The sequence below is a fragment of the Coregonus clupeaformis genome, chromosome 31, assembly GCF_020615455.1.
Source record: "Coregonus clupeaformis isolate EN_2021a chromosome 31, ASM2061545v1, whole genome shotgun sequence".
In the NCBI taxonomy this organism is placed as follows: domain Eukaryota; kingdom Metazoa; phylum Chordata; class Actinopteri; order Salmoniformes; family Salmonidae; genus Coregonus; species Coregonus clupeaformis.
In genome coordinates, this window is record NC_059222.1 from 15,374,740 (window position 1) to 15,390,673 (window position 15,934).

A 15,934-nucleotide genomic window follows, 5' to 3' on the forward strand; every position below is an offset into this window, starting at 1 on the left:
AACACCCAACATAGAAACAGAACACATAGAATGAACACACCCTGGCTCAACATATAGAGTCCCAGAGCCAGGGTGTGACAGTACCCCCCCCTAAAGGCGCGGCGCCTCAATAAGAGCAAAACAGGGGAGGGCTGGGTGGGCATACCTCCTCGGCGGCGGTTCTGGCTCCGGCCTTGCCCACCACCCTCCAATAATCCCCCCATAGCGCCCCCTGGTCCGGTCTGGCCCGCTGGCTGGAGCTGACCTGAACGTAGCAGGAACGGCTAGCTTCAGCTCCGTTGTGGAGCAGTTGAGCGGTACCTGATTTGGCACCGATGACCCAGGCACGGGTTGTGCCGGACTGACGACGCGCACCCCTGGCTTGGTGCGTGAGGCAGGAACGGACCGGACCGGGCTGACGATGCGCACCCCTGGCTTGGTGCGTGGAGCAGCAACGGGCCGGACCGGGCTGACGATACGCACCCCTGGCTTGGTGCGTGGAGCCGGAACGGGCTTTACCGGGCTGACGACTCGCACCCCTGGCTTGGTGCGAGTACCAGGAACGGGCTGGACCAGGCTGACGACTCGCACCCCTGGCTTGGTGCGAGTAGCAGGAACGTTCTGGACCAGGCTGACGACTCGCACCCCTGGCTTGGTGCGAGTGGCAGGAACAGGCCGGGCCGGGCTGGCGACTCGCACCCCTGGCTTGGTGCGAGTGGCAGGAACAGGCCGGGCCGGGCTGGCGACGCGCACCGTAGGCTTGGTGCGAGTGGCAGGAACATGCCGGGCCGGGCTGGCGACGCACACCGTAGGCTTGGTGCGAGTGGCAGGAACAGGCCGGGCCGGGCTGGCGACGCGCACCGTATACTTGGTGCGAGTGGCAGGAACAGGCCGGGCCGGGCTGGCGACGCGCACCGTAGACTTGGTGCGTGGAGCAGGGACAGGCTGGGCCGGGCTGGCGACGCACCCCGTAGGCTTGGTGCGTGGAGCAGGAACAGGCCGGGCCGGGCTGGCGACGCACCCCGTAGGCTTGGTGCGTGGAGCAGGAACAGGCCGGGCTGGGCTGGCGACGCACCCCGTAGGCTTGGTGCGTGGAGCAGGGACAGGCCGGGCTGGGCTGGCGACGCACCCCGTAGGCTTGGTGCGTGGAGCAGGGACAGGCCGGGCTGGGCTGGCGACGCACACCGTAGGCTTGGTGCGTGGAGCAGGGACAGGCCGGACTGGGCTGGCGACGCACACCGTAGGCTTGGTGCGTGGAGCAGGGACAGGCCGAACCGGGCTGTGGAGACGGATAGGAGACCTGGAGTGAAGAGCGGCCACAACCCGTCCCGGCTGAATGCCTACCCTCACACACTCTGTGTGAGGCATCCGCACAGGACGTACAGGGCTGTGTACCCGTACTGGCATAACAGCACGTGACACTGGAGCAGGATATCCGGGACCGCGGAGAGGCATTGGAGACCACGAGCGTTGAGCCGGCACACTCCGTCCTGGCTGCATACCCGCCTTCGCACGACACGTGCGGGGCGCTCACACAGGACGTACAGGACTATGCCGGACCACTCGTGGCACAGAACGCCGCTCCGCATACCGCAGAACCTGCCCCGTCCCATGCTGCCATGCCTGAGTACGGGACGTTGGTTCCGCTCTCCTTCCAGGCTCCGCCAACCTGCCTTCTGGCCCCCCAAACCCGGTGGCCTCCTCTCCAAATCGCCCTGTGGCAGCCTCCTGCTGCCCAGCCGCCCATGCAGTGTGCCCCCCCCTAAATTTTTTTGGGGTTGCCTCTCGTCCTTCCGACGATGACACTGCTGACGCCGCTGCTCCTCTCTCGCCAGGGCCTTAATCCTTGCCCATGGCCCTTTGCCCCCGAGCATGTCCTCCCAGGACCACGATTTGCCCACCTGGGCCATCGCCAGCCTCTCCATCTCCTTTCCTGGTGCTTCCTCCCATGTCCAGTCTGCCTGCTCCTGGACACGCTGCTTGGTCCTGGTATGGTGGGTTTTTCTGTCACGATCGTCAGGGAGAGACCAATGCGCAGCGTGATGAACGAACATACTTTAATTAGTTAAAGTGTACACAATACAATACAAGAAACGACTCGTGACGTCCACGGTATCAATGACCGAACACGGAACAAAAACCCACAAACACAAAGGGAAAACATACAGTTAAATATGGCTCCCAATCAGAGACAACCAGCCAAACAGCTGACACTCGTTGCCTCTGATTGGGAGTCACTCAGGCAAACATAGAATACACAACCTAGAACACCCAACATAGAAACAGAACACATAGAATGAACACACCCTGGCTCAACATATAGAGTCCCAGAGCCAGGGTGTGACACCTCCAATTGTTCTCCACTAATTCCCCCGCTAAAACCCCTCCCCATCCCAAGTTGGGCCGTCATCCCAGTGATCAGCATACCACCCCTGTCCCCCCGGATCCCTATGCCCCAGAGGGGCCAGGACCCATCCATCAAAAACATCACATAGTGCCACCCACAAAACAGAAGCAGGTCAACCGCCAAAAGCATTTCCAATGCTCTCACCTCAATATATTTATATAGCTATTTAAAATATCTATTCAAATATCTTTCATATCTTATTTTCCATCATTATCAATTAATGTGTGTAATAATGTCGGCATTCATGCGTAGGATTTTAACCTATAACCCGAATTGCCATTGTATTACATTACACACACACACACACACTCAACCCCCCCATCCCCCACCCACAACCAGCCACAAGATCAGATGCTCAATGGTTGATACATCCCAGAGCCCAACTCAAGAAAGGACCTGATTTACGAATGCATATAGAGTTACAACCGTTTGAGAAAGCATGCAAGATTGAGCAAAAGTGAACAACAATGTGAGATTTGATTAATCTATTTAATCTATGTTAAGTCCTAGGTGATGGAGATCAGATCCACCCTCTTCACCTGAGACACAAACACTCTGGTCCCCCGTTGTAACCATTTTCCCAAGCATCTCCGTGCAGTCATACCTTTGATTATTTTGTGCCACTTGGGCCACAATAGTAAGCCTCCTCTCTGATTGTCTGAGTGTGACCCCCTCCCCACAGGTTACTGCAGCCAGTGTTGCCAGCACTGCCACTACCTGGGTGGGGGTACCCCACCGGAATCCCCACCGGCTAGGTACAAGGTCGTCAAGGCTCTCATTAGCAGCTTTGAGAATTTCCTTGTATATTATGCTTCCCCATCGGGGGCTCTGGCTTTGTAGGACCAACCCTGCCAGGCAGGCTCAGAATCTTGAGGGGGCTGTGCTGCTCAAGTAGATCTCTGACCGCATTTATTTCTCTGTTTAGGCTGCATATAGGCAATTCACAGCAGGTCCATAAAACAGATGGGAACTTCTCTTTGGTGTATGGGTCGCTCAGGTGGGTGTCCAGGATATAGGGTTGGGGATCGTTCCATCATGATAGGACAATAAAAAAATAGATTAGATGTATACTATATTTAAAAATGTATATCCCTCATCTACACAAAATTGAAAGCTCCCTCTCACAACCCCTGCTCATAGACACCCATTGGTTCTAGGATATGCAACCATTTCCTCTCTCACTCACTTTTCCAAACACAAAAACGCACACCACATGGCTGATTGCGGAGGATAGAGGCCGAGCGCGCGCCTGCATCCCACACCTGCCGCAAGGGGGAAAGGACGCCAGGGAGAACACAGGACCAAGGATCTCTCTTTGCTCCGTTCATCTTTCCCTCGATCCTGACTAGTCTCCCAGTCCCTGCCACTGAAAAACTTCCCCACAGCATGATGCTGCCACCACCATGCTTCACCGTAGGGATGGTGCCAGGTTTCCTCCAGACGTGACGCTTGGCATTCAGGCCAAAGCATTCAATCTTGGTTTCATCAGACCAGAGAATCTTGTTTCTCATGGTCTGAGAGTCCTTTAGGTGCCTTTTGGCAAACTCCAAGCGGGCTGTCATGTGCCTTTTACTGAGGAGTGGCTTCCGTCTGGCCACTCTACCATTAAGGCCTGATTGGTGGAGTGCTGCAGAGATGGTTGTCCTTCTGGAACGTTCACCCATCTCCACAGAGGAACTCTGGAGCTCAGTCAGAGTGACTATCGGGTTCTTGGTCACCTCCCTGACCAAGGACCTTCTCCCCCGATTGCTCAGTTTGGCCGGGTGGCCAGGTCTAGGAAGAGTCTTGGTGGTTCCAAACTTCTTCCATTTAAGAATGATGGAGGCCGCTGTGTTCTTGGGGACCTTCAATGCTGCAGAAATGTTTTGGTACCCTTCCCCAGATCTGTGCCTCGACACAATCCTGTCCCATAACTCTATGGCCAATTCCTTCAACCTCATGGCTTGGTTTTTGCTCTGACATGCATTGTCAACTGTGGGACCTTATATAGACAGGTGTGTGCCTTTCCAAATCATGTCCAATCAATTGAATTTACCCCAGATGGACTCCAATCAAGTTGTAGAAACATCTCAAGGATGATCAATGGAAACAGGATACAACTGAGCTGAATTTCGAGTCTCATAGAAAAGGGTCTGAATACTTATGTAAATAAGGTATTTCTGTTTTTTATTTTTAATACATTTGCAAAAAAATCTAAAAAACTGTTTTCACTTCGTCAATATGGGGTATTGTGTGTAGATTGATGAGGGAAAAAATAATACAATCATGTTTAGAATAAGGCTGTAACGTAACAAAATGTGGAAAAAGTCAAGGGGTCTGAATACTTTCTGAATGCACTGTATATTTAGGATTATATTGGTTATATATTTTGTTTTTATAAACAGGCTCACCTTAATTTAGCTGGAAGACATGAATCTGAGGCGTTGCTTTTATTCTCTGCACCTTGGATGACATCAGAGAGACTGCTTGGGGGCACAACGTCACCTTTATCAAACATCACATGAAGGCGATAGTTGACCATCTTTATCGTGATGAAGAAGATGGTGACTGAGGTGCAGTATATACTAAGTGCCAGGGTGGTGGGCGGAAGAGCCTGAGGAAAAAACACACAAACTCCCTCAATATCTCAAAACACATATCCTGACAATAAAATAATCTTCCATTTAAAAAAAATAGTTAATCTTCTTCATCACAGTGTGCAGAGTGCATCCCAACCTTTCCTCAATAATATGACAACTAGTCTCAAATTAAGTCTGAAACATAACTCTTCATCTTGGGTGTAGCACCAACACCAGAGCAGCTATTTGTGGCTGCAATATTATGCTCAAACAGCCAAGAGTGATACTGAAAGAAAGAAAGAAAAAATACAGGAAAAACTATTGTCTGAGGATGATCTGACTGAAAAGTCAATGCTCCGCCCATATAATGTAGTCATGTGGCCCCTCAGCTACATACTGAGATGTGTGAGTCATCAGACAAATCAACCTGTCAATAGAAACAAATATGTGCAATAGCCATGGTGTTCATTATGTTGAAACACAGGTATGCTATAGGCCTACATGAAATTATGAACATTAAAACCGTGGCCTTGTGACTTGCTCTGATCTATAATTCAGAGGAACAGTCAGCCTAAGTGATGTCATACGTTGTGTGCTTAGCTCCTTGTCATCAAACGCCGAGGATCATGTAAACAAAAATCAAAATCACACAATAATATTGTATTCAATTTGTATTTTATTTTACCTTAATTTAACTAGGCAAGTCAATTAAGAACACATTCTTATTTACAATGACGGCCTATTTTATTGTCAAGTAATATATCAACCAAAAACAATTAATTGACAATAGCTATTTCTATCTTATTTGTATATCTATTTTCTGAGAAATCGAGAGAATGGAAATTCAGGTCCTTATGAAGTGACACAATATCACATTCTGTGGTATAGGGAATAAAATAAGAACTTGAAATAGAGGACAAAACTAATCTGCTTGAAATGGGTTAGTGGTGGGACAATATTACACCATTACATAAGAATGACAGTCCTTCATCACTTTAACATTTGCACAAATCATCAGAAGGCTTTTGGTCTTCAGAGTAGCTCATACTGTATGTCGTTGAAACCACTCCTTAAGAGAGCCTTTGCCTTTATTTAACCAGACAAGAGGTCATATTCTGAAACATAGTAGGCCTATTCTGTACTAAATATAGCATAGAATTCTTGAAAGAAAATACATGCAATTCCATTACGATGGGAATAAAGGGACCGATTAAAGAGACCACAACCACACCATCTGGTGCCGGAAATTATTTTTATAGGCTATTTTGACCAAATTATACCAAACCCAAACAGCATCATTAATGACGTAGGCCTACTAGCCACTAAAATAAATAGATCAAATGCAGATGAGTGCCTGCTGTAGGCTACACTATCACATCCAAAAGGGAGATAAAGGTGTGCCGCCGTTTGTCTTTGTGAATGCTGGGTAGGATACCTACAGACGGTGTTACAATGCCTGGACTTTTCTGCTTTTTCATCACTGTGGCAGCCATGCGTTCCATCACTGTACTACACACTAGCCTACAGCATGCAGAGAAAAATGCGACAATTCCATTTGCTGCCAATACAATTAATAAATAAGCGGAAACGTTTCAGTGCTGAGGATAAAATTACCACTGTAAATAAAAGATGAGAACGGCATGTTCCTCCAAGAGAACCGTGTTTGTCAATGAAAAGGAAGCTTCGTTCAATGAAAATGAAGCTTCGTGATGCGGCGCACTAAAAGCTTATCCTACACAAGATCTGGGCCTTCGATTTAATTTATACTCACCAAATGTAGTGATAGTGGCAACATAAGAAGGAACATCCACAAATAGAGGTGACAGGAGTTATTGAATTTGTTCTGGTCCGGATCATGGTACCAACCTCCGGTCAATGATGCCCAAACCCCCTGACGCAGAGTCTGTACCACTTGCGAGCCCATCCTCCTCAACTGCGATGGATTCGTATCACGATGTACAAATGCATATGTAGCCCATATACTACGCTGTTACCATGTTGAAACTATAGGCCTACTGGCTCTATCAAGCTATCATTCGCGATTTACTCGCCGCATCATTTCATCCGAATGTCAGATCTCACATGGTGCGGACGGCTCTCTCTCATCCTCTCTTCCTCTCTCCCTCTGTCGGTCCAGATTAGTGATGTATGTAAACCCTGGATTGCTGATGCTATGTATTGTCCATTGTGTGGCTTTGAAGCCACCGTTCGGCCATATTGGCCCTCCCCAGTAGGAGCAGTCCTCCATAGGAATGAATGGAATTCTACAGTATTTCAATTAAACGTTTCAAGGACAAAATAACATGTATTTAAGTTTTTTTTGTAGTGGGGACAGTAACATTAGTAATCTCAACAACAAAAAATACTTTAAGGAAAATGTTTATTTTTTCATTTGTTTATGTTTAGCTCACATAATATAATTTAAAAGTATGCATTAAGGTGTCTGTAATAGAATAAACGTGTCTAAAACGAATGTAGACATTAATACATACATTTCTATAGCTTCCCAAAAAAAATTTTTTAAGACAGAGGAGGAGGAGGAGTACTAAGATGGCTGCGTGATGGCTCCAATACAGCGCCCACTGTTAGTCATCCAGGGTTTATACACATCACTGGTCCAGATGCGCAGCTCGTGAGAGAGCAATAGCAGCAGCCTCTCCTCCGGTTATATGGTGCTGCATCACTAAGACTAAACCCTCGTGCGGTTTATGAGCGGATCCTGAATTGAATCGACCTTATGGTTATTGACATCGTTTCACATTTATAATTGACTCTAAATCAAAATAAAATGTATTTATATTCTTAGGGATGGACATTATATATTTAAACAAATATTATTGAAAGAAAAAAGTATAATCTTGATGATTGAATATAAAGCCTAGATAGGCCACGAATCATGCAATGTCCCCATCGAACATGACAATGACAGTAGCCTTGCAGTGATGCAAATCAAAATAAACCCAGGAGTTCTTATAATAAGACGAATTATAGGCTTAGGCCTACATAATGTCAATAACATATACACTGAGTGTACAAACATTAGGAACACCTTCCTAATATTGAGTTGCACCCCCTTCTGCCCTCAGAACAGCCTCAATTCATTTGGGCATGGACTCTACAAGGTGTCCAAAGCGTTCCACAGGGATGCTGGCCCATGTTGACTCCAATGCTTCCTATAGTTGTGTCAAGTTGGCTGGATGTCCTTTGGGTGGTGGACCATTCTTGACACACACAGGAAACTGTTGAGCGTGAAAAACACAGCAGCATTGCAGTTCTCTACACACTCAAACCGGTGCGCCTGGCACCTACTATTGTCTTGCTGCATGACCCAGCTGCGCTTCAGCTTCAGCTCACAGACGGATGGTCTGACATTCTCCTGTAGAATTCTCTGATACAGAGCAGAATTCATGGTTCCTTCTATTAAGGCAAGTCGTCCAGGTCCTGAGGCAGCAAAGCATCCCCAAACCATCACACCACCACCACCATGCTTGACCTTTGGTATGATGTTCTTACTGTGGAATGTAGTGTTGGGTTTTCGTTTTTCTCAGGACCTGGACGACTTGCCTTAATAGAAGGAACCATGAATTTTGCTCTGTATCAGAGAATTCTACAGGAGAATGTCAGACCATCCGTCTGTGAGCTGAAGCTGAAGCGCAGCTGGGTCATGCAGCAAGACAATGATCCAAAACACACAATCAAGTCTACAGGAAAATGGCTAAAAAGCAACAAATTGGAAGTTTTGGAATGGCCTAGTCAAAGTCCAGACATAATCCCAATTGAGATGTTGTGGCAGGACTTGAAACGAGCAGTTCATGCTTGAAAACCCACACGTCACTGAGTTAAAGCAGTTCTGCATGGAAGAGTGGGCCAAAATTCCTCCACAGCGACGTGAGAGACTGATTAACAACTACAGGAAGCATTTGGTTGGAGTCATTGCAGCTAAAGGTGGCACAACCAGTTATTGAGTGTAAGGGGGCAATTACTTTTTCACACAGGGGAATTGGGTGTTGCATAACTTGGTTTATGAAATAAATGAAATAAATATGTAATTGTTGTGTTATTTGTTCACTTATGTTCCCTTTATCTAATATTAGGTTTTGGTTGAAGATCTGATAACATTCAGTATCACAAATATGCAAAAGTAGAGAAAATTAGAAAGGGGGCAAATACTTTTTCATAGCACTGTACATATGAGCAGCTGCAAGGTAGATCCCCCTCTGATCGCAGTCAGGGAAAGCGCTCGAAGAGTAAATGGTTACATGTCACTTATATAGTGGGAGGTGAAATTACAATCATATTTTTTACACAACAGTTATTTTATACAAGCAACCCTTAAGAAGTTACAACAGCTCACCCCAATTCTGCCACAACAATTCCCCCTTTGATGCTATGGAAACCATATGCATCACCATACATGATATATCTGAGCTGTTGTCAGACAGAACTTAAAACCTTCTGGTTTCTGGGAAATTGGCATTTTACACAGAAAGGGGTGGTCTGAATGGAACTCCTGAAAGCTAACTTTATAATAATAATCTGGGGAAAAGGGAGGTTCATAGGGATCAGGGTCATTTCCAATAGGGCAATCTGGATTCCCAATGAAGGGTGAAAGAGTGGCCAGATCCGTCAGGTCATTTAAGTTAGCTTCGGTGGTCATAACCATCTGGTAGGGAGGAGATACTGCTGTTTCACACAATCTCCTCACCGAGGTCATCAGGCATGAGAACAGACAGAACATTCTTGACCCACCACCGCACAGGTAACTCCCTGAGATGCTAGGAGAATGTCCAAAGCCAATCTACTCTGTAAGACCATAGTACGCATAGCCACAGGTTCAGCAGTTCATTCTTCCATAGCAGTAGCGTTACCTATTATTTCTACCTCATTGGCTAGTTCTCTAATGGAATCAAGCACAGTTGTCATGCCAAAATTGGGAATTAATGCAGAGAAAAAACTTTTTGCAGTGCCAGGTACTGACGCTCGTCGGATGTGGCAGGGCTTGAAAACTATTACAGACTACCAAGGGAAGCACAGCCGCGAGCTGCCCAGTGACACAAGCCTACCAGACGAGCTAAACCACTTCTATGCTCGCTTCGAGGCAAGCAACACTGAAGCATGCATGAGAGCACCAGCTGTTCCGGATGACTATGTGATCACGCTCTCCGTAGCCGATGTGAGTAAGACTTTTAAGCAGGTCAACATTCACAAGGCCGCAGGGCCAGACGGATTACCAGGACGTGTACTCCGAGCATGTGCTGACCAACTGGCAAGTGTCTTCACTGACATTTTCAACATGTCCCTGACTGAGTCTGTAATACCAACATGTTTCAAGCAGACCACCATAGTCCCCGTGCCCAAGGACTCTAAGATAACCTGCCTAAATGACTACCGACCCGTAGCACTGACGTCTGTAGCCATGAAGTGCTTTGAAAGGCTGGTCATGGCTCACATCAACAGCATTATCCCAGAAACCCTAGACCCACTCCAATTTGCATACCGCCCCAACAGATCCACAGATGATGCAATCTCTATCGCACTCCACACTGCCCTTTCCCACCTGGACAAGAGGAACACCTACGTGAGAATGCTATTCATTGACTACAGCTCAGCATTCAACACCATAGTGCCCTCTAAGCTCATCACTAAGCTAAGGATCCTGGGACTAAACACCTCCCTCTGCAACTGGATCCTGGACTTCCTGACGGGCCGCCCCCAGGTGGTAAGGGTAGGTAACAACACATCTGCCACACTGATCCTCAACACGGGGGGCCCCTCAGGGGGTGCGTGCTCAGTCCCCCTCCTGTACTCTCTGTTCACCCATGACTGCATGGCCAGGCACGACTCCAACACCATCATTAAGTTTGCCGACGACACAACAGTGGTAGGCCTGATCACCCGACAACGATGAGACAGCCTATAGGGGAGGAGGTCAGAGATCTGGCCGTGTGGTGCCAGGACAACAACCTCTCCCTCAACGTGACCAAGACAAAGGAGATGATTGTGGACTACAGGGAAAAAAAAGAGGACTGAGCACGCCCCCATTCTCATCGACGGGGCTGTAGTGGAACAGGTTGAGAGCTTCAAGTTCCTTGGTGTCCACATCACCAACGAACTATCATGTTCCAAACACACCAAGACAGTCGTGAAGAGGGCACGACAAAGCCTATTCCCCCTCAGGAGACTAAAAAGATTTGGCATGGGTCCTCAGATCCTCAAAAAAATTCTACAGCTGCACCATCGAGAGCATCCTGACTGGTTGCATCACCGCCTGGTATGGCAACTGCTTGGCCTCCGACCGCAAGGCACTACAGAGGGTAGTGCGTACGGCCCAGTACATCACTGGGGCAAAGCTTCCTGCCATCCAGGACCTCTATACCAGGCGGTGTCAGAGGAAGGCCCTCAAAATTGTCAAAGACTCCAGCCACCCTAGTCATAGACTGTTCTCTCTGCTACCGCGACGGCAAGCGGTACCGGAGTGCCAAGTCTAGGTCAAAAGACTTCTCAACAGCTTCTACCCCCAAGCCATAAGACTCCTGAACAGCTAATCATGGCTACCCGGACTATTTGCACTGCCCCCCCACCCCATCCTTTTTACGCTGCTGCTACTCTGTTAAGTATTTATGCATAGTCACTTTAACTCTACCCACATGTACATATTACCTCAACTACCTCAACTAGTCGGTGCCCCCGCACATTGACTCTGCATGGTACCCCCCTGTATATATAGCCTCCCTACTGTCACTTTATTTTACTTCTGCTCTTTTTTTTCTCAACACTTTTTTTGTTGTTGTTTTATTCTTACTTTTTTTGTTTAAAATAAATGCACTGTTGGTTAAGGGCTGTACCTGTTGTATTCGGCGCATGTGACCAATACAATTTGATTTGATTTGATTTGATTTGATTCAGCAGTTCATTATTCCATAGCAGTAGCGTTACCTATTATTTCTACCTCATTGGCTAGTTCTCTAATGGAATCAAGCACAGTTGTCATGCCATAATTGGGAATTAATGCAGAGAAAAAACTTTTTACAGTGCCAGGTACAATGGTCCTCCTATAGAAATGGGAGAAAGAGTGATTTGGGGGTACTGGGATAGCACGCACAGCAGGAACAACATAGGCAGCATAGCATGATCCTGACCAGTTTGTAGGCAGATAATAGTAGACTTTCCACCCACCCACACACATGCGTGCAGTAGTACCTGGTATTTTTGAGTCTATAATGTATTCCCAATGACATGTTAGGGTGGAATGGTATAGCGGTACTGGAGCGCCAAGTCTAGGTCCAAAAGGCTCCTTAACAGCTTCTACCCCCAAGCCATAAGACTGCTGAACAATTAATCAAATGGCTATTTACATTGAGCCCCCCCCTCCTTTTATTTTTACACTGCTGCTACTCGCTGTTTATTATCTATGCATAGTCACTTTACCCCTACCTACATGAACCCCCGCACATTGACTCGGTACCGGTACCCCCTGTATATAGCCTCGTTATTGTTATTTTATTGTGTTACTTTTTGTTATTACTTTGACTTTCGTTTATTTAGTAAATATTTTCTCAACTCTATTTCTTGAACTGCATTGTTGGTTAAGGGCTTGTAAGTAAGCATTTCACGGTAAGGTCTACACCTGTTGTATTCGGCGCATGTGACAAATCAAATTTGATTTGATTTGTATTGCTAGCAATGGCATAGTCCCAGCACTGTCTGGTAACAGTCCACAAACCCAACAATCTGATACATTCTGTAGTACAGACACATAGCTACTTGTAAGAAAGTGTTTGACCCGGAGAAAACCCCAAAATGTTAATGTCCTCTTTTTCTTCTCTTCAGGTCAGCGGGGTCATCAGAGTCCAGGTTTAGGTCAGCGGGGTCATCAGAGTCCAGGTTTAGGTCGGCGGGGACATCAGAGACCAGGTTCAGGTCAGCGGGGTCATCTACATCTCCCCCTGTGGAAGCCGGGCCTCATTGGAGCGGAGAGGTCGGGGAGAGGTTACTAGCACGTTCACCCGCCTCTGGCTCGAAGTCTGCTACCACCCAGAGGATGCCCACAGCCACAATAGCTGCGAGTCCCAGGGTAAGCAAAGTGCCCCTACTGGGTTGTGGGAGTAACAGGAATATCTTATTCTTCCGGCTCTGCTACTTGCTTACAGTGGGACGGTCGTCTGGGGGAGTTCGGGCAGCAGAGACCTGTAAATGAACAGCTCGAATACAGTTAGTCAGAGCTATACATTACTTCATCATAGTATCATTCAACAGATGCAGATCTGGGACTGCAGCTGGTGGTGACGCGGGGGTCCTCATGGGACAGGCCATCAGTACCTCATGTGGACATTGAAAACAAGGCTATGGGTAGCGCATCCACCCAGGTAAGCCCTGTTTGAGCACATATTTTTGCCAGTTTATTTTTCAGAACACCATTGTAGCGTTCTACAAGTCCAGAACTTTACAGGTGAAACGGTACACATGTCACGTTGTATAATGATTAGAAGACAGGCGCAGGAATACGTATATGGGGTTTTATTTACTCCACCCAACACAAACACGTATATATACCAAAGGGATGTAACCCAAACAAAGAGCGAGGTGTAACCTCTACACAATACACAGGACGAGACCCGTAAACAACAAGAGCACAATACACGGTACTCACGAGACCAACGGACATGGGACAATAATCGACAAGGACAATGGGGAACAGAGGGCACATAATTTATATACACATACTAATCAGGGGGAACGGGAACCAGGTGTGCGTAATGAGACAAGACAGTCCGGGGTTGGTGGTAATGATCCATGTCAGTGACGCCTAGAAAGCCGGAACTGGTGAACGGAATGAGCAGCAGTACCGGGGAGATCCGTGACAACATGCAAATGTAGCTATCTTTGAGTTGAAATGTGTCCCCCTATCTTTATCATAACTTTGTGGTACACTGAATCGTGGAACAATATCATATAACCCAAGGCACATGCCTCAGGAAGCATTTCTTTTATTTGATTTTTTTATTATTATTTTACCCCACTTTTTCTCCCCAATTTCATAATATCCAATTACGATCTTGACTCATCGCTGCAACTCCCCAACAGGCTCAGGAGAGGCGAAGGTCGAGTCATGCGTCCTGTGAAACCGCACTCCTTAACACCTGCCCACTTAACCTGGAAGCCAGCCGCACCAATATGTCGGAGGAAACACTGTTCAACTGATGACCGAAGTCAGCCTGCTGCTTTGACGTATGGCTTGTGTTCTGTACTTTCTGTCCCTTGGACATCAACTAGTCAAAATATTAAACCTGTTGTTTAACAAATCTGTTAGGGCCTTCAAAAAGTTGGTGCTCTTTCTTGTTTTTCCACAGCCCTTGTACTAAATATATTTGGATCTACTCACTTCAATTTTGGACAGTGTTCCACGTAATTGCAACAGATTATTGTTTTTAGATGACATTACCTTCTTACTTAAATCACTGGTGTTATTCAACCTCTATCAAATTTATAAATAATAATTGGAAATAGTCAAAAAACGTATCTTATTCAATTATTCATACCTCTGTTCCAAATGTTCCCACTGTGTCCCTTACAGCCTGAATTCAGTGAGTCCCACTCACTTTCACTGGTGGCTTATCTATGGGTCGACAGGAAGCTTATCTTGAACCCAAACACCAAATGGCGGCCTCTACTTTAATATCAGTCCCAAGCTCAAACCCTCTGTTCGCTTAGGCGCATAATAAAACCAAATTACTAAGCTATTGCATTATTAGGGTGCTATCTGAAAGCCACTAATAACATACAGTATTACCATTCACCATACTGTCAACACTCATTAAATTTGACATCAACTGATAGATCATGATTACCATGAATCTTTCAATTTTACTTTCTTTATCACTGTCTTTGTTACTTTCACTAGTCTCCATATCTGTTCCCTTCAACTAGGACCCTTTACTCTTTCCAAAAGGAAAGCTCTCTCAATCACTTATGCTAATACACACGGATCACTCTCAAACAATGATCTGCTCTCACCCCTATTGTACCTAGAGCTACAAACAAAAAGGTTTAAAACCCCCAAAAACAAACATGATAACTTCTGTTCACCGGGATGCCATTGTCCACTTTTACGTTCTCCTTATTGGAAAGCATTGTTAGCATTTTAGTGAATATCCAATTTCCGTTGGATATTCACTTTCTATTTCACACTCATGAAATGTCTATTATTTTGAGATTAATATGTAATGTGCCGAAATTATAAAATACATCAGCCAATTCAGAAGGAGGGGAGAGATAAACTTTGGAGGGAGCTTCCTTTTAAAGATAGCTCTCGAGACTAGAGTTTCTTTCTAAGATCAACATTTATTATAACTGGGCTAGCACTGCCTATCAGTCCACTAACATTGGAGTGCTCTGTCCATAATGAGTCTGGAACTTGAGACAGAATAGACTGAGAGACAGAGCCAGTTTCCCACTCCGTCTCTGGGAGTGGTTCAATTTCCCTACTCACGAATTGGTTTAGAATTTCATTGTTAGGGATATCAACGAAAACTCCATCGGGAGTACTATAAATCGTAGCATTTAGTGTTGTCAGCAAGTCTCTTCCCAGTAAATTAAATGGTTGAGTGGTTGAATATAGGAAATCCTGTTCAATGTTTACTAGTCCTATAGAACAGGGCATGGGTTCTTTTTCAAAATGTACTACCGGGGTGGAGGAAATCCCATAAGCGGTTATAGTTTTATTGGTTAGGGGTAAGTCAAGTCCAGTTTCTTTACTAAAAGTGGATGTAGTAGCACCCATATCTACCAACATAGGAATTTATTTTCCTTGTATTTTTACCATAATGTTTGGGCCAGATTGGTCTACCTTTACCTGTGGGCATTACTGTATCAAGGATGTTATTTCCCCTGAGGGACGTCCCTATTGTGGCTGGTTTTTCCTTTCCCACATTTCTAGTATTTTTGGGCATTCACTTCTTCAGTGGTTGGGATCGAGACAATAGAAGCAGCC

At 46.3% G+C, this 15,934-nt stretch overlaps 1 protein-coding gene across 3 annotated transcripts in view; it reads right to left on the minus strand.

Annotated features, from left to right (window-relative positions):
- pcnx2 (pecanex 2) overlaps positions 1 to 7,227 on the minus strand; it is a 41,081-nt gene extending 33,854 nt beyond the window's left edge. For 2 of the 3 annotated variants that reach the window (XM_041858980.2, XM_041858979.2), the window contains exons 1-2: positions 6,716 to 7,227; positions 4,777 to 4,979 (exon numbers count right to left, since the gene is read on the minus strand). In XM_041858980.2, the coding sequence (XP_041714914.1) occupies positions 4,777 to 4,979; positions 6,716 to 6,868 (356 nt within the window). In that variant the 5' untranslated portion in view covers positions 6,869 to 7,227. The remainder of the gene's footprint in view (positions 1 to 4,776; positions 4,980 to 6,715) is intronic. The other variant, XM_041858981.2, reaches the window with a different exon arrangement.
- Positions 7,228 to 15,934: the final 8,707 nt, after the last annotated feature.